General features: G+C 45.3%; 1 protein-coding gene across 1 annotated transcript; it reads right to left on the minus strand.

Annotated features, from left to right (window-relative positions):
• Positions 1 to 907: 907 nt before the first annotated feature.
• On the minus strand, positions 908 to 21,437 carry PRPS1 (phosphoribosyl pyrophosphate synthetase 1). Its single transcript, XM_036101398.2, has 7 exons — positions 21,159 to 21,437; positions 10,449 to 10,632; positions 9,198 to 9,296; positions 8,014 to 8,138; positions 4,924 to 5,097; positions 2,849 to 3,008; positions 908 to 1,917 (listed from the first exon to the last, which is right to left on the minus strand). The coding sequence occupies exons 1-7, from the start codon at positions 21,278 to 21,280 to the stop codon at positions 1,825 to 1,827; spliced, it is 957 nt and encodes a 318-aa protein (XP_035957291.1). The 5' UTR covers positions 21,281 to 21,437; the 3' UTR covers positions 908 to 1,824.
• Positions 21,438 to 22,842: the final 1,405 nt, after the last annotated feature.

Below are 22,842 nucleotides of genomic sequence, written 5' to 3' on the forward strand. Positions count from 1 at the left end.
GGTGGGGATCGAGGGATTATCTAGGAACTGGATTACCCAAGGCGGCCCACAGTACAGTCAAAATGTTCGGACACAGCAAGCCCCGAGCCACTGATCCAATACTTGAGGGAACTGCATGGTCGGCAGGTTAGGGCACTGAGGCTCCGTGTCAGCGGCTGCCGGAGCCAAGGCCCGATGACGTGAACGAGGGCTAGCGGGTCGGAGGCACACACTTCAGAGCCCACCTCGGTCCCTTTGGAATCACCCCCCCCTTTTTTTTTTCTCAAAAGACTCACTGTAAAGTCGATATCCCAGTATTCAACATAAAGCGCAACTGAGGCAAACAAAAGCAGAAGCAGGCTTCAAAGATAAAGGGGCGCTCTGCACAAAGCTCCAGAAGCATGTGGCTTCACCCGAAGTAAAAGAACTCCCTTATTTGATGAGGCACCAAAAAAACAAAAACAAAAACCCACTGAGCGTTCTGGAATGCATAATTCATTCAATTGTACACATTCATCTTCCCCAGTTTTTAATTAGAAGGCCTGAAATTAAATGCCACACGTGTGTCTACTACTGATCGAGGGAACGTTTGCATTTGGCAAAATTGGTTCCAAATGAATAAATTCTAGAAAATTGAGAAAGTACTGACTTTCTAGCCCCGGGAAGAAGAACCGGAGATCCAGCAGGCCCAACACGTGCTGTCCCTCAGGTATAAGGGCACAGAATCTCACCGTATTTGGTTCTCGGTAAACCCCAGACTTCTTCAGGTCTTATCGTTGAACAGAACTGCGGCCAAGGCCTTCTCTGGGCTTAACCACGCAGCTAACGGTCCGGAGACACGGAAGTTCAGAGCTATCACTGGGCAGCAAGACCCCTAGACCAACCCTGGAGCAGAAAGATCAGTACAGACACGATACGGACGAACGAATCACACACAGACACTTTATTAGTTTCCTCTATGAGAGACAGCAACATCAGTCTTTTTAACAGAAATCGCAGGTCACTGGAGAGGCCAAAGAGATGGAAGGAAGATGAAATATTTAAATTAATCAAAAGGCACTACGACCCCACCTAACACCTACTACCACGGCGGTAGCGGGCTAAGGAAGATTATGCTACGGCAAAAATAATCCTGTGTCAGTGTTAGAGATGACGTAGCAGGAAGCGACTTTGCTTTCCAGAAGACTGGTACGAGGAACACTTGCACCCCAGAGGACATCTGGCCAGGGGAAGGGCAAGATGGCTGAAGGTCAAGCCAAATGGAAAGGAACGGGTACAAAGGAGAATCCCAGCGACACAATCCCCAAGCAGGGGGTGAAGGATCAGGCTTTTTCCTCCCAAGAAGCATTCACTGCCCTGTGTGCTGCCTCCCCCGCCACCCCGGGTACCCCCACCCCCTCCAGAGAGCTGCAGCTTTACAGGACTCGGCGGCCCGAGCTAGGCTGGGGTGGCCTAGGTTTCTTGCTGTCATTTTGCAGAGACTTTTGAGAGCCTGTCACAGGTTGGGGGTGGGGGGGGGAACTGGGGTGGCTTTGTGGCCAGTAGTTCTGAACCAAGGAAACCCTGAAGTATTCACATGCAAAGTAGTCTGCGCTTTCCCCCCCTGCACATTCACACCCCGACACAACACCCTCCAAAGCCTGAACTCTTGCTGTGCGCAGCTCAGCAGTTCATCTCAATCTGTCTTTCTCTACATTTAGGAGAAATGCTAATATACCCGATGAGGGGTGGAGAAAGCTTCGCCAGAGGCAAGCTGGGCCTTCTGCGGAATTTGTCATCAAATACCAAGGGAAAACAAGGGGGCGGGGTTCACTTTCTTCGTAAAAAGCCTCAGCAGTTACTCTATTATAAAGGGACGTGGCTGAACAGGTAGGAAACCGACTCCCCGTTGTGAGTTCTCCTGATGGCTTCTGCCAGGATCATGGAGATGTCGATCACCTAGTGGAGCCGAGAGGAGCATCAGGTTAGTAGCACACAGACAGATGCCAACCCTGGTGAGCAGCCTGACAAGGCGCCTTCCCCTTAAGGCTGCTGCACTAGGCTGTGTCCCCTCGTGAGCCGCCCCCAGCTACCTTCTGCATAGTATTTTTTAACATAACCGCTTAGGAAAGGGCCAAAGTGCTCAAGGAGGAACACCCCTGACTCAGACTCACCAACACGGTGGTGCGCCGACACTTACAGATCCTCAGCAGTGAAAAAAAGGGAATGCTTCAGCTGAAAAACCAAATCCTTAAGAGGGACATCGGTGCTCCACTTCTCCATATGAATTCCAGAAAGCTAAGGGATTACTGTACACATTTTTAATGAGGCAAGGCCTTGTTCTTTTAGCGCCAACAGCCCCTGAACGTTGGTGTCTAATTACTTGGGGGAATTAAAGGAGGGGTCCCAGGACCTCCTGGTTTTGTAGGTCTCGGGTGGAGCAAAGGAACCTGCATTTTAACGAGAACCCTAGGTAACTAACTTGGGCTGTTTCCAGAGCATGCTCTGAGAGACACTGAAGTTCTGAGGGGTGTACCCCCCGTTTAAAGGTTTCCCACTGTGTCTGCTGGGGGCCAACAGTTCAGAGTGACACACACGCAAGTGTAAAGCCTGGACTTGCAAATGTGAGTGTGTATCACAATCACTGAGAGCGTCTGCTGAAATGCTGTAGTCCTGATGCTCTGTCCTCCAGAGGTTCACCTCGCAATCGGAATTTTTACATGTGATTTTTTTTTTTTTTTAACTTTTGGGTCACAGATCCTGGATGACAGACTCAGCCCTTTAAGAGCAAAGGAGGACATCTTCAGAATCCAGACCCCTAACTCGCCATAGGCAACCACTTCCTGAAAATACTTCGCAGAGTCTTCTTTTGCAAGAACCTCCTCCTCACCTGTATTTTGGAGCAATGCTTCATCTTATCCTCCTGAGGTATGGTATTGGTGACTACTACCGCTTCAAAGCATGCGTTGTTGATGCGGGAAATGGCCGGGCCAGAAAAGATTCCATGAGTCAAGATTGCATAAACTCTGGTGGCTCCAGCTGAGAGAAGTCTAGAGGAAAACGCAGAGTTGCTCTGGATTACTCTCACTTGTCACTAGGGGACCTGAGTTGGGGGGGAGCAATGTATCCATCAGCCTGGGTGCCTTAAAGACTTGCTCTCTCAGTTCTGGAAGCTGGGACCCCCAAGATCAAGGTGGTGACAAGGTAGCGGTCACCCTGAGGCCTCTTCTCTTGGCCATCTCCCTGTGCGCTCACGTGACCTCCGCGCACGCCTACGCATGGGGGAACCAGCTCTCGGTGTCTCTTCTTACAAGGGCACTATTCCCATCATGAGGGTCCCCCCGCAACGACTTCATCTAAACCTAGGTACTTCCCCCAAAGGCCCCGTCTCCAAATATCATCACTGGAAGGGTAGGACTTCCAACGTATGAACTTTAGGGGGCCACGATTCAGTTCACAGCAAAGAGAAATAATTGGACCAAGAACTTACCTGAATAGGTTTGGATTAACGTAGTAAAACTGGCACAGACTGCTATGCTCAACAAAATCCATCGTCTTTTTTTTTTTTCCTGGGCGCACAGCTGGACTACATTTCCCAGCCTCCCTTGCAAAGTTAGGAGTGGCCATGTGACTGAATTCTAGCTATCAGAATGTGGGCACATGCAATGTATACCACTGGCTGGGCTTAGAAGAATCTTCCATGGGTGATTCTCCATGCTCGTTTTCCCTTTCTGGCTGGCCAAACTGGAAATGTCTTCCAAGGTAATCTTGGAAGCCGTATGATAAAGATGCAGCACCACAAAACCAAAAGAGGGATACCTGCACTGGAGTAAGCGAGGAACAAGAAACTATCATGGTAACGAACTGACATTTCGGGGAGCTGAGCTGTTACAGCAGTTAGGGTTAACTTAATCATAAAGGACGAAATGAGTTTTATCAGTGTATACTCCAGGATCCCAATCAGGAATTGCTCAGCCCACAAATACTTTCTTAGCCCCTATTATATGCCAGGCCCTGTGCATGGCACAGACACCCTGAGGTTAAGAAAAAATTAGGAGAAACAAGGCTCTCCACAGTGGTGTGGACTATAGCAACGAGGAGCCACTTAAGGTTTTCAAGGAGAGGAGTGATGGGCTCTAGCCTTAGTTTTAGACAGATTAGCAAGTGGGGAGGCAATGAGAGAGATGGACTGGGGAGGTAATAAGAGACTGGTGACTAGCAGCAGAGCGAACAGAGTGAAGGCACAATTTAGTGCAGCCAAGGGGGCACCTGGGTGGCTCAGTCGGTGAAGCGTCTGCCTTCGGCTCAGGTCATGATCCCAGGGTCCTGGGATTGAGCCCTGCATTGGGCTCTCTGCTTAGCAGGGAGCCTGCTTCTCCCTCTCCCTCTGCCTGCTGTTCCCCCTGCTTGTGCTCTCTCTCTCTCTCTCAAATAAATAAAATCTTAAAAAAAGAAAAAGAAAATCATAAGGAAAATATGTTATAGTACACCACACTGTATTTATAAAAAAAAAAAAACGCTTAAGTGGAATCACACAATTCAAATCCGTGTGAAGGGCCAATTCCTGTCTTTTCAGGCCCATACATTTCTACTTTAATTTGTTTTTAAAAACTAACAAGAGTATTCAGAGTGGTCAAAACATTTTGGAAATAAATACAGTGGTGACCGTCGCATGGCACTGCCAATGTACCTAATGCCACGGAATCGTATACCTACTGGTCAAAACGGCAAATTTTATGCTCTATATGGTTTAGCATAATAAAACTCAGGAGATCTGGGGGAAAAAAGAAAATATCCATCAATGTTTGCATACTGCAATTCAAAAGCCTCGGGTGATAAAAACTCCCAAAGCTAGTTACCAGCCCGCTCGACTTACTTCCATGAAGAATCTGTAGGCGTAAGGCACTGAGACAGCAGCTAGCTATGTTCCCCTTCTAACCACCGGCCCCACCTCTCCGCACTCACTTGTCGGCCGCGTGGCAGATTGTGCCACACGTGTCAGCCATGTCGTCCACCAGGATGGCCACCCGGTCCTTCACGTCTCCCACCAGCACCATGCGGTCTACTTCGTTGGCCTTCTTCCGCTCTTTGTGAATCAGAGCGAAGTCCACATTCAACCGGTCCGCAATGGAGGTCACTCTGCAAAACAGGGTGTTCGCAGTTAAAACCTAAGGACGAAAGACAGGGACTAAACCATGGGCTTGCTTTCCGGCGGGGAGGTGGGGGGGGAGCACTCTTTGAAACCAAACTGTTCCCAGGGCTAGAAGAAAACAGCTCTCATTGATTTGACTTCTCAGAGGCCAACAGCACAGAGTGGGTTTTACAGACTAATGCCTCCATATCCTGAGAGCAGTTTATGAGCGTATTAGTCAGACTTCGATTATAATTAATTCTGGTTTACAGCGAGCGGGGGATAGCCAGATGCCTCACCAGTCCCAGGAAGCAGTAGGATGCGAAGGCACGTTCATTTAAGAGATTGGCAGCAGAAGGGGGAGAGAGAGAAGACGTCATTAACTAAGGCCGCGAGTGCACAGATTGGCCCAATTTGACATGCGGATGTTGTGAGAAGTGAACCTGAACCTGGCGGGAGAGGAGTCAGAATGCCTGTGCTCTCACCACACTCCCCTCAGTGCTCCATCAACTGTCAATGTCAACTGTACCTGGACACCAAGCTTGGAAGTTCCTTTTAGGAGCGCTAGAAAGAAAGTTATACCAATTAACCAGGAAAACTGGACATCTGGCCGCACAGCCCGAAGTATCTCCAAGTCAAAAAGTCAGTCTCATTTTGCTATTACACAGTAATACAAACTGAACTAGAAGGTGGGACGGGAAGACCGATCTCTGATGACCAAGTCCCGTATAATTCACTCAACCAGAAATCGACTCAGTGTAAACGACAGCGTGCTGCTCAGTGTAAATGATGTGTAGGCCCCTGCTCCGCTGAGCCGTCCTCCCCGTGCATGAAGAAGCCTGTGCTTTGGGTCTTGTTTTTTTAAATGCAGCACTGATCCAACCAGAGCATTATGCCTGGTTTGCGCTGTGACTATGGTCACATGACGGAGGTTGTGCCGGACAGGGGAGAACGTATGACCCTGTCATAGAGAACACAGAAGATCCAAACCACAACCTGGATGGCTCATGTACCCTGACCCAGATGAACCACACCCTGTGCTCTCCTCTCCATGACTACGGTGTGGGCAGAGGACGTCAAGAATAACCCATCTGCTTGGAACATTTACTTAATCCAAGATAAACGCACGATCCAATTAGCTCAAGCGTCCCCCACCGTCCAGACTCGACGGCCAACAAACTCAATGACCGACAAAGCGGAAGGGCTGGGAAGTCACTCCCTATACCTTTGAGGGGAGAACTCTGTGCAAGTCACCAGCACACAGGGATCTCCACTTACTCCGAAAACCCTGCCAAGACAGAAGTGATAATAGCCACTCACTCTGAAAATACTCTACCACTGTTAAGAAAATTATCAACACACACACAAAATAGTAACAAAGCCATAAGTCACCTTCTGAAGGCAGTTTTCCTGTACCCAAATTTGGAAAGAAAATCTTGCTTGATTATTTATTTCAAACACTATTTTCTAAGTCCCATGGCAAGATGGGAAAACACTGGCCAACAAGTTAAGACAAGTTTGGCAACTACCATTAGGGAGATGCTTTTTAGGCTTGGCTGCTTTTACAGATGATAACTAGTGATTACGTGGGACTCACGAAGCCATGCATCTGGCTGGATAATGGAACCCAAGTTCTCAGCTTAGCCGTTCTGTTGAAGTTACTGAAATAATGAGGTTGTTGAGAAACAGTCTTTGAAGATTTGAATGGCCTTTAGAAAGATCTGAATTAGCTTTTCCTAATCATCTGTGTTTTGTAGCCTCTTCATTCTATTTCCACAACAAGAAGAACATGTGTCATCCTTCTGAATGCATTACTAATGAGTGATCCACTAAGGAAATCAAGAGCTCTTAGTCCGCACCACGTGAGCCGTAAAGCACTGAAACTGGCAATCCTTGGCAATCAGTTTGTTTAAAATGTTAAGGTCCTGGTTTTAAATAAAGTTACTCCACTTTATTTTCCTTCCTGCTTAATATCTTAACGCCAGAATGAAGACGGTCTAACCACTGGCATCACGAGGTGTGGAAAAGGCCTACTTGTCTGCTAATAGCACGTAGTTCGAAAGCGGGTGCCATTCATTAGAACTCCAAATTTCCCACCATTCCGGATCGCTTCACAGCGGTGTGGCTAGCTCTGCGGTGCCCAGTGACTCATGGGTTTCAGTCAAGCCTACAACGCGGTAGCTACTTTAGGGCCCCCTCTGTGCTGTCCTGCCTTTCAGACAGTGACTCAGGCCAGTAAAAGAGGGTTAGTAAAACTATGTCCAGCCCGTGTCCCGGTTCCACCCATTCTGAAGTAGAGCTGACCCTTGGAAGACACGGGTGTGAACTGTGCAGGTCCACTTATGAGCCGATTTTTTCCTGATGCAGTATAGTACTGTAAATGTATTTTCTCAGCAACATTTTTTCTCTAGCTTGCTTTCTTGTAATATAGTATTTAATACACATAAAATACAACATGGTTAATCGGCTGTTTATGTTATTGGGAATGCTTCCAGTTAACAGTTGGCTACCAGTAGTTAAGTTTTGGTGTGGTCAAAAGTTCTATGTGGATTTTTGACTGCATGGGGGGGGGGCCGATGCCCCAAACCCCCAAGTTGTTCAAGGGTCAGCCGTACTTAAAAACTGTCACCTGCTAGAAAAATACCACTTTCTGAGGCGCCTGGAGGGGCTCAGTCAGTTAAGCGTCTGCCTTCGGCTCAGGTCATGATCCCAGGGTCCTGGGATCGAGCCCCAGGTCGGGCTCTCTGCTCAGCAAGGAGCCTGCTTCTCCCTCTCTCCCCTGCCTGTGCTCTCTCTCGCTATCTCTCTCTCTCTAAAATAAATAAATAAAATCTTGAAAAAAAAGAAGAAAACTATCACTTTCTGACACAGCTGTCTGAAAGATTTCCCCAGTACTTTGAGAATAATATGCATTCCGGCCATACCTCTTCGCTCCACCAGCGTCAGGTGAGACAATCGTACAGTTCCTCCACTCAGAGATGTTCTCCCTTATCCACTTCAGCACAGCTGGCTCTGCATACAAATTGTCCACTGGGATATCAAAAAAGCCCTGTAGAAAGAAGCTGAGTCACGTTTGCTTTGTTTTTCTGCACTTCCATTTATAAATGACCAATACAAAGAGGCTAATAACTTGCCCGAAGAATACCTTCCTGTAACATTCTGACTGATCAGAAGGCATGCCCGCTGGAGCAGACTAAAAATGGCTTCCTCCTTCCTCAAACCTGGGCGGCACAAGGGAGTCCAGCCGAGAGGGGCAAAGCCTGCCCTCGGCTAACCCACAACTGACCACAGGAACATGAGTGAGCCCTTGGCAAGAACGGCCAAGTTCAGCTGATACCAGAACAGCCCAGTCAGTGTGCAGACCCGTGAGGTCATACTGCCTTATGGCACCAAATATTGGGCTGGTTCGTTAGGGAGCAAGAGCTAACTGCTAAACCAGTTAGACATGCTTTGATATGTAAACCTAGTGGAATGTATTTATAATAAATGGTCACAGAGAGTAACTCTAATACTAGCTGCTATAGATTACATCTGTTCCTCTTCTATAAAATGGGTAGAATCACCTACCCCAGGTACCTCATTGGATCGCCACAAGCCTCCAATGAGGATGTGAAAGCCCCTTTAAATAGTACAGAATATAAGGTAGTATTCTGCTCCGCTTTCTCTGGGTTTATGCTACAAAGTAGGTTCCGACAGCTGCGGCTCTCAATTTAACAATGACAGTAACAGTTCCAATTAATGGAGCACCTGTCCTGGGCCACGCGTTCTACCATAAATTTCGCACTCACAACAACAATGCAGTGTGTGTTCAGAGCAGTTAAATAACCTGCCCAAAGTTACAAAGCTGCTGAGTGTCAGAGCCAGTATTCAGACTAGGTCTGAACCCAAAGCCCATGCTCTTCTCAGAATTCCAGACTGCCTCCCTTATCCAACCACCCCAAAGACTAAGATCAGGAACTATGCTTAAGGTAGGGTGCTTACAGCGCTGTCAACGTCTAGTTTATCTGAGCTGTACTTGCGCAGGTTTTTGCTTCTCTCCAGTCTCCAGCATTATCAGCTCTCTCCTCTCCCACCCCTTTCTAATGCCCAATATTTAGCTTCCAGATACCTGAATCTGAGAAGCATGCAGGTCCATGGTGATAATATGATCCGCACCTGCTACCGAGAGCATATTTGCCACCAGCTTGGCTGAGATTGGAGCCCGGCTCTAAATAGAGGGGGAGGAAAGAAGAACAAAAAAAACCAAAATGCCATTTTGAGAAACAATTCATTTGCTCGAGAAGCATTCCTTTATTGTGCACTTACTATGTTTAAGGCACCGTGCTGCCAGGAAATTCATAGAAAAGTGCCATGGCCGTTGACTTCGTGAGTAGATCACAATCTAGCATGAATAGTAAGTGGAATATCACTTTTCCAAATCAGGATACAGCTTTCAGAAGAGAAAAATACCTTCCTACCTTTTGTTTTCTTAACTTAATGTACATAGTTTCAGCCCGAGTGTTGCAATGCTCAATGATTTAAACTAGGCAGACTTAAAAAAAAAAACTTTTTCACAAAAATTATTAAAATCTCTTTTAACACATACTCAAACCTGTATGACATCTAACATGTCGAAATATAAAGATCACAGAATGGAAATTAGAGTTTATTTTGTAAATTATGCCACTCACCTACTCATCTGGAGGTCGACCTTCCGGCAACTTCAACCTCTTTAAATAACAGGCAAATACACCTGGCTGCACTATAAAATAGCAAAGGCCTTGCCCTTTATATTCTGGAGGAGCACTGTACTCTCTCAGAATAAAAGTATCTGGCCTTCTCCCAGACACTGTATGCAAAATTTGAGCACCGATTATTACAATAGTCCTGCAAAGTTTTATGTATATTACCTTAGCCTCTAAAATCCCAGATAAATGAGGTGAGATGTGTATGTTTATAATGAGACTAAGCCTTCATGTAACCGACTTCAAGTTTTATGAAGAGATCACAGTTGGAACCCCAAGAGGGTCCCAGAGGATCTACCAGAGTTTAAAAAATATTCTACTCCACGGTAGCTGGTGCTTAGTCCTACTGACACAAAAAGTCGCAGTGAGCTAACTGAAAGTCACATATGTATGACTAGAACAAATACAGACTACAAATGAGTTGATTTATATAAACCAACCCCGTGTCAACTGTTTTTGAACACTGGGTGATACCTACGAGAATGTGATAAAAAAAAAAAAAAACAGTAATATACCCTCTAAATATGGGTCTGAGGATTAAGGAATTTTTGTGACTTTGGGCAAGTGCTTCTTCTGATTCAAAAAAAAAAAGTTTTTTTTGTTTTTGTTTTTTTTAAAGGAGATTCTGCTCCCACCTTATCCTTCTTATCTTGTCGGGCATAAGGGAAGCATGGGATGACTGCAGTAACCCGGCTGGCTGAGGCAATCTTGCAGGCATTAATCATGATCAAAAGCTCCATTAGATTGTCATTGATTTCGCCACAACCACTCTGAACAATGTAGACATCCTCTCCACGTACGCTTTCTCCAATCTCCACACTACAACGAGAAAGGAAGGAAAGCAGAAAAAAAACCAAGAGATTTTATTTAAAAAAAAAATTTTTTTTAAAGATTTTATTTATTTGAGAGTGAGTGAGAGAGCATTGGGGGGGAGGGGCAGAGGGAGAAGCTGACTCCCTGCTCAGCGGGAAGCTGGGACTCCATTCCAGACTCCAGACCCCGGGATCATGACCTGAGGCGAAGGCAGACACTTGACCAACTGAGCACCCAGGCCCCACAAGAAAACAAGTTGATTTAAAGCACTACACTACATTTCTACAGACAGTAAGGTCTAAAAAGTACAGCTTCCGTATGTTCACGGGTTATAGACTAGTGGGGGTCATGCGAACGCTGGTCCCCTCACTTTGGGAGATCCCCTGTACCAGAAGCAGTTTACTGTCTCAGTTTACTCCAGTGTGCCATAGAAATATTAGCTACTTTTACAAGTGGTGTGGCATGAAGATTGGCTAAAACACTTACAAGTAACTGGAACATAATTTCAGCGAGCTGCCTGTATCTCATTATATATAGGAATAGGACATGTGAATGCAAATTTGATACAAAATCTGTGACTGTCACAATTCACATAGAACAAAAGCAGAAGGATCACGTACGGAATGAATCACTACTGTTCTATAGTGAAGGCTTCTACGGAAGCCAGCACATCTACCATATTGGCACTTCACTCAACAAACAGTCCATGTTCATATGCCAGTCACTGTGCTAAGTGTCAGAGACGCATGGAGAATAAAACAGATGTGGTCCTTGCCTCCCTTTTATGCTAACTGTATTCTGTCCAATTAGTAAGTCTTGTTTAAAAAATATTCCACAGGAAATTAATTATGGAGTAGGGCTATACTTTACCATAAAATGAAAGTTTTAATATCCACGCTTGGATCCTTACCAAGAATAACTTAGGATTAAAAAAATCATAACCTCCATGACACCTCAAAGCAACACCACTTCCCGAATGAATCCTGCGGGGGAGGCGGGGGTTATCTGTGGATGTGCGTGTACAGTATGTAGTGTGTATCGATCCGGAGTAGGTCAGAAGAGTTGATAACTCCTACTGATCAAGAGCAAAACTGCAACAGGAGGTAATTCCATTGCCAGAAGCAGCTGATATAGGAGAGAATCATTTAATATTTATCCCTTTCCAATCCAAGTAACAGTTAATTTTAAAAAGAATGGGGTTAGTTTATATTGTCAAGCAAGAAAAATAAGAGCAAACGGTAAAAATCAAGCCAGAAACCAATGAGAACAGGGAGGCTGAGATTCCTGGTAGCCAGAACGACAAGGAAAACACATTAGCTAGGGATATCTGGAGATAAGCCTTCAGGCACTGAATTCAAGAAGTATTTTATACTAGGGATCCTTACATTAAAAGTGCATTGTTTTCAAAAAAAAAAAAAAAAGTGCATTGGTTTCTCAATAATCAGTATCAATAAGGGATGCCTTATTGGTTAAGTGTCTGCCTTTGGCTCAGGTCATGATCCCGGGGATCCTGGATCCCGGGGGGGCTCTCTGCTCAGCGGGGAGTCTGGTCTCCTTCTCCCTCTGCCCCTCCCTCCTGCTCATGCTCTCGCTATCTCAAATAAATAAATAAATAAATAACCTTAAAAAAAGGCAAAAAAAAAAAAATCAATATCAATAATCTCAGTTCCTACACTGATAAAGTAGAAAATGGGCAAAATAAACCCAAAGTAAGCAGAAGAAAATAACCATAAGAGCAGAAGTCAGTGAAACCGAAAACAGGAAAACAATAGCGATAAACCAATGAAACACAAAGCTGGGTCTTGGGGTGAGGGGAATGAAAAAACTGGTAAGCCTCGGGGCACCTGGCTGGCTCAGCGGCTCTTGATCGTGGCGTCGTGGGTTTGAGCCCCATGTTGGGTGTAGAAATTACTTAAGTAAATAAACTGGAAAAAATTTTGAAAAAAACTGGTAAGCCTCTAGGAAGACTGACCGGAAAACAGCTTCACTGGAGAGCTCTACCAAACACTTGAGGAATGAACACCAATTGTGCACCATCTTTTCCAGAACCGAGACGAGGCGGGGATATGTTCCAACGCATTTTACATTTTACGAGGCCAGTATCAGCGAGATACCCAAACCAGACAAAGGCAAGCTAAGGAAACTACACAGAGCGAGAAGTGTGGGTGTGGTTACAACAGGAAGGAGCCTTGTGGTGACAGGATGGTTTAGTATCTTGACTGCATGAAGGGCCATATCGTGCCTCTTGCATTACACTAGTTTTGCAAGAAAACTATAGCTTGGGAGAACTCTGGTTGGGAGCGTTGGGAAAACTGGGAAATGGGTACATAGGATTTCTCGGTATCATTTCCTACAATTACATGTGAATCTACAACTGCCTCGAAATTTGGTTTTAATGACAGAGGGCATTATTATACTTTGTGTGGACCTGGGTAAACCATTACCGCAGGCCTCCATGAAAGCGGAGGTCATAAAAGTGTAACTAGAAACAAAGGCATTTCTGTATGAAGTCAAAGAGCGTCATCCAGTTGGATTACGTTCTGAGAAACTATGTAATACGGTGAGGGAATCTGGAAAACTCTGACTTTTTTGATTTGAGAAATAGCTCATCTCCAAGTATTTTCTCCCTAGGTTACTATGCATCAGTCACCCGGTCTGTCTTCCTCTACGTTCCCTGAATCTGTCCTTCATCATGTCATTGCCTTGCACTTGGTCCCACTACCTGGAATGTTCCTTCTGTGACTAGCTCATTTATTTCTCAGGTCTTCAATCAAAATATCTCCTCCGATTATCTTAATTTAAAAAAGTGACTTCCCTGAGAACCAAAAGATTAAATTGACTTAAAAAAAATCAACCTGGGCGCCTGGGTGGCTCAGTTGGTTAAGCATCTGCCTTCGGCTCAGGTCATGATTCAGGGGTCCTGGGATTGAGCCCTGTGTCAACCGTCGACTAGCTCCCTGCTCAGTGGGGAATCTGCTTCTCCCTCTCCCTCCTCCCCGCTGCTCACTGCTCGTGCTCTTGCTTGCTCTCAAATGAATAAATAAAAAATCTTAAAAAAAAATCAACCAATTGCACCATATGGGCTTCATTTGCATACCGATTCAGGCAAACACCCCCCCCCCCCATATTTATGAGACAGGGAAATTTGGAACACTAGCTGGGTTTGATATTGAGACTGCTGTTAAATTATTTAGGCAAGAAAATGGTATCGTGGTTACTGAAATACATATGGGCGATATGATATAATATCTAGGTTTGTTTCAAAATAATTGTGGGGGTTGTGTGGAAGGGGGAATTGACAGATGAAACAAGATTAAGCCAATAATTAATAACTGCTAACCTGGGTGGGTGATGGGTACACTGGGGGAGACCATTATACTATTCTCTCTACTCCCGTTTGTTTGAAATGTTCCACAATAAAGTGACCCTCCCCAATTACTACCTCCACAACACTTACCAAAACTTGTTACTGCTTTATATTTTTACCCACTTGTTTATGGTCGTCTCTTCCCTTAGAATGCAAGCTCCATGAAGGCGGGAACCAGATCTGTCGCGCTCTTCTGTATCCCCAGCCAGCCAGGGCCAGTGTGACACAAACAGTGAACGAATAAATACTCCCTCAGGATTAGGCTGCCTCTTGGGATCCACTCACTTGGGGATCCACTCACTTGAGTTGGAATGCAAACCTTCTGCAGGTGTGTTATTGAGAAGATGTAGAAGACTGGCTTCTATCATCCCTCACAAAGTAACTCACTTTGCACTAGAGGCAAGTGGGTCCAACATGTTTCTTGAAAAGATTTTGATAAATCTGCTCAGATCCTTTTCACAGATACTCAGCTGGCAGAGATTTCGTTTTGGGTAGAACTACAACCTGTTGGGCCCACCACAATGCGGATAGCTACGAAGAATTTTATGGCAGGATCCTGAAATCCTGATACAGAGACAACCTAATGAACAATACAGCAATTTTGTGGACCCTGGTTTAGCTTAACTGACATCTGTTTTTTTAAGATCTTATTAGAGAGAGAGAGAGAACAAGTGGGGGGAGGAGTAGAGGGAGAAGCATCCCCACCGAGCAGGGAGCCCGATGTGGAGCTCAATCCCTGGACCCCGAGATCATGACCTGAGCCAAAGGCAGACCCTTCACCGACTGACCAACCCAGGTGCCCTGTGAACTGACATCTATTAATCACCGGGATCAGCCTTAAAAAGCAATGGACTCTGTCCGCAATGTTAACTATGCCAATGCCAAATCTGCTTTCTGAAGACATTCTTCAAATTTCAAATGGACAAGCAGGAGGGAGCCAGGGAGGGCTTTCTGGGAGAACAACTTCCATGTTTTCCAAAGTGTAGGTCCTAGAATGGCACCGTCCAATCTGGGAGTCACTGGACTTGTGTGGTTATCAAGCACTTGAAATGTGATTAGTGTGTCTGAGTAACTGAATTGAAATGTGCTAGAAGCATAAAATACACACTCTTTTGTGAGGATGGTATAAATAAAAGGAAAAACAAGCAGAGTTGCGCAGCGGAAGCATGCTGGGCCCATAAATAAAAGGAAAAACATATCTCAATTTTACTGTCCCTTATGTGTTAAAACTATCCTATTTTTGGATATGCTGGGATAAATAAAATATATTATTAAAAAACTAAAAACCACAAGCAGACAAGGCTGAGTAACACCTCCTGGAGGAGACTATGTTCCGCAATGTACTCACTGGGGCAGGCCCAAGTAAGAGGCAGTGGTGTTTAAAGGGACTTCTCAGATCTCCTTTACTCACAATGCCCACCCTTTGACAAGTTCCAGGCTACAAGAGCCCTTTCTATGTTTTATGGTGCACAACTCCGGGGTCTTGACCAGGTACTTCAAATATCTGAGCAACTTCAAAACTGGGGTAAGAGCCCCATACCTCATCACCTCCTTGACTAAGATCTCCATTTCCCAGGGGTAGAACCAAAGTCAGGCACACCGATTTCCAATGAAGTCAACGGTATCCTCTACATCTGATATGGGAGGCCTGTGGCTCTTACTTCAGTCAAGAGCACAGAATATCATCTGTAGTCCAGACGTTCACTCAACCAGAACCAGGTTGTTTGATTAGGAGCTAGGGAACAGCAGTTTAGCAACTGATCCAAGATAGCATTAACAGAAGGGCTAATTCTCTATTTCAAAGCTTTCTTATTTTCAAGTAAGACCAGAAAGCAACATCCTTAGACCATGATGGCTTATCTCTCTTTACAAATGCCTGGACTACCAGAGTCTCTATAAAAAATACTCACAAGGGGCGCCTGGGTGGCTCAGCTGGTTAAGCCACCAACTCTTCAGCTCTGGTCTCGGATCTTGGGGCCCTGGGATTGAGCCCTGTGCTGGGCTCCATGCTCAGCAGGGAGTCTGCTTGAGATTCTCTCTCCCTCTGCCACCCCTCTCTCCCCGCTGGCTCTCTTGCACTCACTCACTCACTCTCTCTCTCTGGAATAAATAAATCTTAAAAAAAAAATTACCCACAAAATTGCTTACATTGTTCCTTATGTTACTCAGTATCATTATTTAAGGATCCCACCCATAAAATTCTTAGAATTTTGTGCCTGGAGGTGTCTAAAGAGTTTTACGAAAAAAAAAAAAACAAAAACAAAACTACATAATCCACTGCATATGCCTTTATCCCTTTGGCTGCCAGGAAGCCAAGGGATACAGTTAAATTAACAACTGACCTTCAGTAATCACTTTATGCCAAATTCTTGGCACGATTACAATAGTCCTTTGTTTTAGAAGGCTTCTAATGCATTTAATGAACCTTTTGTACGTGTGACTATCATGAAACACACTTAAAATCCTTTCTTGAAAGCAGATAAGGTATTAATTATAAAATTAAATTATCACTGCCAACTAAACATCAGGGATCATTTGCTGAATACAATACTTTAGTAGAGGTGATTCTTTTAGAAATTATAGTCTAATATCATAGAAGGTCTGAAAAATAATTTTTACAAAAGCACCAGCTCACCACCCTACACAATCACTAGTAACATCTTCCTGTTATTGTATCACCTGATGATAGTCACCCAGCAGTTCAACCACTCCCCAAAGCCAAATTGAGGATTAAAATTTTCCCTCAAGCACAGAAAGGTGTTATGATCAGGCGTGTATCTAATAACTTGAAAATTTTCTTTATTAAACTATATCCCAAATAAAGTGGTGCAGGGGCCCCTTGGTGGCTCAGCCGGTTGAACATCCAACTCTTGGTTTCAGCTCAGGTCATGGTCTCATGGGTTGTGAGATTGAGCCCTCCACCAGGGCTCCACACTCTGCGGGGAGTCTGCTTGAAGAATTCTCTCCCTCTGCCCCTCTGCCCACTTGCGCACTCTTGTGCAGCCGCTCTCAAATAAATAAATACATCAAAATAAAGGGGTGCAAGTAAACTAGGACATTGCCTTATTTTACTGTACATAACTGATCTCACTAATTAAGATCAATCCTTCCCTCCAGTAGTATTATAGTATACAGACTTTCATAAAGCCTAAAAAGCCTGCAAACTACACTCAGATTATACAGCTTGGTCAAGAACAGTTCAAGAAATCTTAATATTTTTCTTATGGTTTCCTCTAAGTCAGAGATGATAAATTAGGCAGTGACTGACGGTAGAAGAGCTGTGCCTAAAACCTGTTTGCTCTTAATGTAATCTAGCAGGTGGAAAAACCTGGTTTAGCAATTTAAAGGGTAACACTCCATGTTCTCTCCTTCTAGCTAATGGCGTGTTCTTCAACTGGCTTTGGGCCAATCATTCTCCCAATCTTCTAGTGAGGGCAGACTGGCCATGTCCATCCAATGAGAAAACTAGCTTCTCCATTCCTTTCCTTTAGCATCAGGCATAAGGGCATCCATAAGGCTACACAAAAGGAAATAAAGCGAAATCTAATAGGCAGGTAGTATTCTTAAGAAAATCTCAAGAATTTAGACGGAGACATTGGCATGTGCAAAATGCAAGGGATTAACTAACCGGGGGATATGGTTCTTAGGAAAATCCTAGGCAACCGAAGTTAGTCTTCCCCCTCTCATCCTATCCAGAGTAACGAAATAAACCAAAGGTACTTACCGCTATTGAAGAGAATAAGAAAAAAAAAAAAAAAAACTTTTGAATATACTAAAAATTTAAAAGCCAGATGAAATACTGTATCAGCAAAAATTTAAACAGTAATACCTAGAGCTGGGCAAATTACTTAACTTCTGAATCTTAGTTCCTTCATCCATAAAATGGGGATAGTAACTTCTCAGTAGTGTTGAGGGGATTAAAAATGGATAAAGTACTTAACATAGGAACTAGCACATCTTAAGTACTCACTATACATTAATCACTATTAAGTACTGTTATTGCTGATGAGAACAGAAATTGGGTCAACTCTTTTAGAAAGTAATCTGCCAACCAAATGCCTGAACAATGGTGTATACCCCTTAACCTAGTAATTCCCCTTCTAGGGATTTGTCCTAAGGAAATCATCAGAAATGGTCAAAGATTTATGTTCAAAGTTTTCATATAAAAGCATTAGTCAAAAATGGGAAATATCTAATAGCAGGGACTTGGTTATCTAAAATCATAGTAAAACGGTAAGACAAGACTCTACAGCTATTTAAAACCATGTAGACTAAAATATTAAGGGGAGAAATTATTCAAAAAATATTGCTAAGTGATGAAAGCTATAAATACCTCACATTTTTAAAAAGATTTTATTTATTTATTTATTTGAGAGAGAGAGAGAGAGAAAGGGAGAGGGACAGAATCTGAAGCAGACTCCTCACTGAGCACAGAGCCCGATGCAGGGCTTGATCACACAACTGTGAGATCATGGCCTGAGAAAAAACCAAGAGTAGGATGCTTAACTGACTGAGCCACTCAGGCACCCCAAACATCTTACATTTTTGAAAAAGTACTTAAACACACACAAATATCTGGAAGGTCATAAATTAAAACGTGAACAGTCGACCGTGGGTGGTGAGACTATTTGGGGTGTCTTTTTTCCCCTTGTCCTCTTCTGTATTTTCCACATTTTCTGCAATATCATCACCACTACTTCTTACCAACATTCACTGTGCATTTATTGTGTGGGACAGTGTTTTCCTTTACTCCTATCTCATTTCATCTTCACAATAATTCCATGGGTAGATATTACTTTACAGATGAGATTACTGGGGCAAAGAAAAGCAAAGACTTCACATGCAGGTTCTCTGATTCCAGAGCATGAACTTCTAATCTCTCCTCTCTGTGTGTGTGTGATACACCCACCTACACGTATGTATGTATGTACGTTTCCTAAATAACTGGACAGCAATGGATGACCTTGACTTGAGAAGAAAAGCCACTCTTCTCCAGAGGGCACCAACCCCTGAGATTCTGGCAAATTGTACAGACAGCAAAATGGTCTCATTTGAGGCTGGGCTCTGCAGTTCTCCCTCTGATGACCCAGAGTACCCATTGAGCTGCTCAGTCCATGTCCTTAAGAGCCCAGGAGTCACACAGGGCAGCAGTTAACATTTCTACAGTGCAGAAGAGCCAAAGGTGGGGGGGGGCGGCGCAGAGAGGGGGAAGCTCCACAGGTAACATATTCCATTATGTTCAATGAAGATTTCAGACCATCTCAGGAACCAAAAAGCTAATGATTAAGCCTGAAACAGGGAAACCAAACCAGTCAGCAATTTTCCATGTTGGGCTTAATCTTAACCAGGGTTTCCAAGCATGCTATTGTCCAGCTGTTTAAAAATGAAGCCAGCCTGATCTCTGAAGTAGATTGGGATTGCTGATGAATTCAGATCAGTCAGAACACTAAATTGTTCTCACCCTCCCTGTCTCCCAATATAGCTTCAGGTTCTATGGTATTGCTTTAGGCAGAGGGTGAAGGGTTAACACAAAGAAAAATAAGGTCTTTGTATTTTTCCTAGAAGCCTAGGAAAATGATTTAATAACCGCAGTTCTCTAAGGGGGCCGGAAAAACCCCTCTAAAAGAAAATCATCCTTGGCCCCTGCCTATACTGCCACTGGCCAAGTCTGATCCTGTACTGTCTTATCATGGTGTCACTATGGTGTGGTCACAGCCAAAGACAGCAGCTTGGCCAGCCTCTTCTGACTAAGCCATTGCCTGGTTTGCACTATCATCTGCATCACAACCAGCGGCCCCATAAGCAAGTATCCAGAAGGAAGCTGTCCACTACACATGAATGCTTTTATCAGCAGGTCTAGGAAGGATAGGGGAGTTACACTTCGGTAGTAAGTTTAAGGAAAGAAAAAAAGGAAAGGCTTCTAGGAAAAAATGTTGAAAGTAACCTTATCTAATTTAACTGATCCACTAGGTTTGGTGTAAACTTTCCCCTTAACAGATGACTGCATCTGTGAGATTGTGGGCACCGTCCTGATTTGATTGACAGGGCAAAGAAACACCAAGTATGAATATCAGAACCGTTAGATTCTACATTCAGGTGGAAGGATCAGGTAAGTAAGTTTATCTCTAAGATGGCCCCCAAAGTGCAGGAGGAAGTTGGAAGTGGGGGGAGGGAGCAAGTTTAATTAGCAAGGCAATGAAAAAAATTCGAGCTGCAATGCACTATGCAATTCCGGTCTTCCACTCATCTTTCCTCCATTATCTTAACACTCGGGGATAATAAAACTGTTTCCTAAATTCCCCACGCGGGCTAAGAAAAGTGGACAAGTTCAGGATAGACTCTGCTAACTGAAAAACAGGTTTCTGTATCATCTGGACCAGTAGCTGCACTGGGGAAGGTCAAGGATGCCAGAACGAAGGTTCCCTAAAATTTTCTGGATGGCTCAAGCTGAGATGCTGGCAATCAGGATGCAGAGTTGATGCATCACTTTATCTGAGCAGCTAGATTTAACTTCAGTACGGCTCCACTTCTAAAGACGTGATGCTGAAGATATGAAAAGCCAACGCCTGCCAATCCAACGGAAGTCCTTAGTAATAATTTTGGCGCCCTCAGTACATAATGTCAGTTTCCCTCACTACAAAAACCCGACCGACACCATTTCGAATTGAAAAGCTGCTTCTTAAGACTCTAAGAGAAACACCAGGAGGGCTCAGTACGCCGCAGTAAGGTTCTCCCAAGCAAGCTGGTCCAAGAGTTAAAGTGAACCCAGTCCTGTCTGGATGGCTCCACAGCGAAGCGACAAAGCCACGTGTCCCCTTGGCTGAGGCTAAGCGTCTTTCCCTTTCCGTCGCTCTAGGCAGCCGCTATCCCCGTCTTGGGTCCTCCAGCCCTTGCCTTCAAACCCAGCAGCTTCGCCTCCTGCTCCATCTTGACTCCACCCCACCGCACGGTGAGAATGAACGTGACCCTCCCGCGAGAGGTAACATAACGGAAACAACCCGCGGGGCACGCTCGCCACAGAGCTGCCCCTTCCCCCGCCCCCCCCCGCAACCCGGGTCGCACACAACTCACGCGGCGGCCCCATCCCCCTACCCTCTGTCGCCCCGGCGTCGCCCCCCGCCGCCCCGGCAGGTGAGGCCGGTCGGGGTCCCGACTTCGCCCTTACCAGGTCTCTTGATTGCTGAATTTCTTAGTCACCACCTTGCCTAGCTCCAGGCCCAGGCGGTCAGCAATTTTCTGGGATAAGTCCTGGTGGGAGCTGCCGCTGAAGATTTTAATATTCGGCATCTTGGCTCACTACCCTAGGCACTCTCCGCTCAGCGATCACTGCGGCTGCCGAGACGGGACCCGAAGTCGGCCAAGAGACTCGGTGCTGACCGCTTCGCGTTGCTACTCCGCCATCTTGCATTCCCGCCCGGCGTGCGGCTCTAAATTGCCCCGCGCCGGGGAGGCGGGGCCAGCAGGCAGGGCCACACCCCGCCGCCGCGATTAGCTGAGCGGGAGCGAGGGGCGGGTTTCTCGCCGCAGCTCGGCCTGCCCCCGCTTGTCTCAGGTATTGGCTGGAGGCCATGAAAAGGGCGAGGCTAAGGCGCGGCGCCGCCCCCTGAAGCTAGGCGGTCGGGGCGAGCCGGCTCCCGAGCGCCCAGGCGAAGCGCGCTCCACTGCGGGGGGGTGGAGGGATGTTGGTGGCGCGTCGTGCCAGCTCTTTCCCGCAAGCGGGAGACCAGACACGCTTTTTCCCCAACCCTTAAGCACCCGAAGTAAGTCTGGCTCTGGTTTGCCGTTCCTTTTAAGAAAATCTGTTTAGCGCGATGGCAGCCAGTTTGTCAGAATGAAGGGGAGATTTCTGAACGGGAGTTTGCATGTTTCTGAACGTGATTTTTATCTCTTCATAGGGCAGGGCTGATTTAAAGCACGTTGACATCACCGAGAGACACCCGTGGCACGGGTGCGTCCAGAGGGCGTGTTTGCCCTTTGCGACTGTGCAGCGTTGCCTTTGCCTGGAAGACGAGTCGCGAGGGGAAAGGGACTGAGCGCCCGCCACCTCCATCATCCAGAGCCACGGCAAGAGAAAGTTGTGTTTTGTTTTGGACGATGGGACCAAGTGTGTTCAAACAAGTGAAGGAGTGTGGATTTTCCAAAATACCCTGGCAATAAAGGTCTAATTTATCTACCTCTTGGAAAGGAGAGAAAATATAGTATATGTATGGGACTCCAGATTAAGAGCCCCAAAGGAATCAGGAAACCTAGTTTTTGGTCTTTCTGCCTCATGTGAGCCTCAGCGTCATGTCAACATGTTGCTCATGAGGCCTTTTACACCATGTTTTATTATTTTTATAATGATACATGGGCTTATGGGACCAAAGAGAGCCTTCTTCCCTCCACCACATTTTCATTCAGCATATTCCAAGCACAGGTTAGAAGAGAAAAATCATACAATTTTAGAATCATACAATTTTAGTTATGAGCACCATAACTACAAGCTGTAAAAATAGAAGGGACTTCAGAAATCATCTAGTCTCCTAGCTTCATCTTACATATGGTGAAACTAAGACCCAGAGATGGGAAGGGATTTGTCCAAGTGGCATAGGCAGAAAATACTCAAAGCAGCATCCTGTGTTTCTCTCATTGCCATGTTCAGCAGTGTCCATGGAGGACCTCTCCTTCTGACCCTTTGTCATACTTTTACGAGTTCAGAAATTTAATGTAGGCCCAGGTGTCTAGGGGTACTTGGAGAAGGAAGCAAACAGCAAGGCAGAATATTAAGGCAGAATATCCATCCTAGTTCATTCATCAAATATTTACTGAGTGCTTTGTTGCATACGAAGAGGTGTGGGGGCACCTGGGTG

Source organism: Halichoerus grypus, chromosome X (genome assembly GCF_964656455.1).
Source record: "Halichoerus grypus chromosome X, mHalGry1.hap1.1, whole genome shotgun sequence".
NCBI classification, from domain to species: Eukaryota; Metazoa; Chordata; class Mammalia; order Carnivora; family Phocidae; genus Halichoerus; species Halichoerus grypus.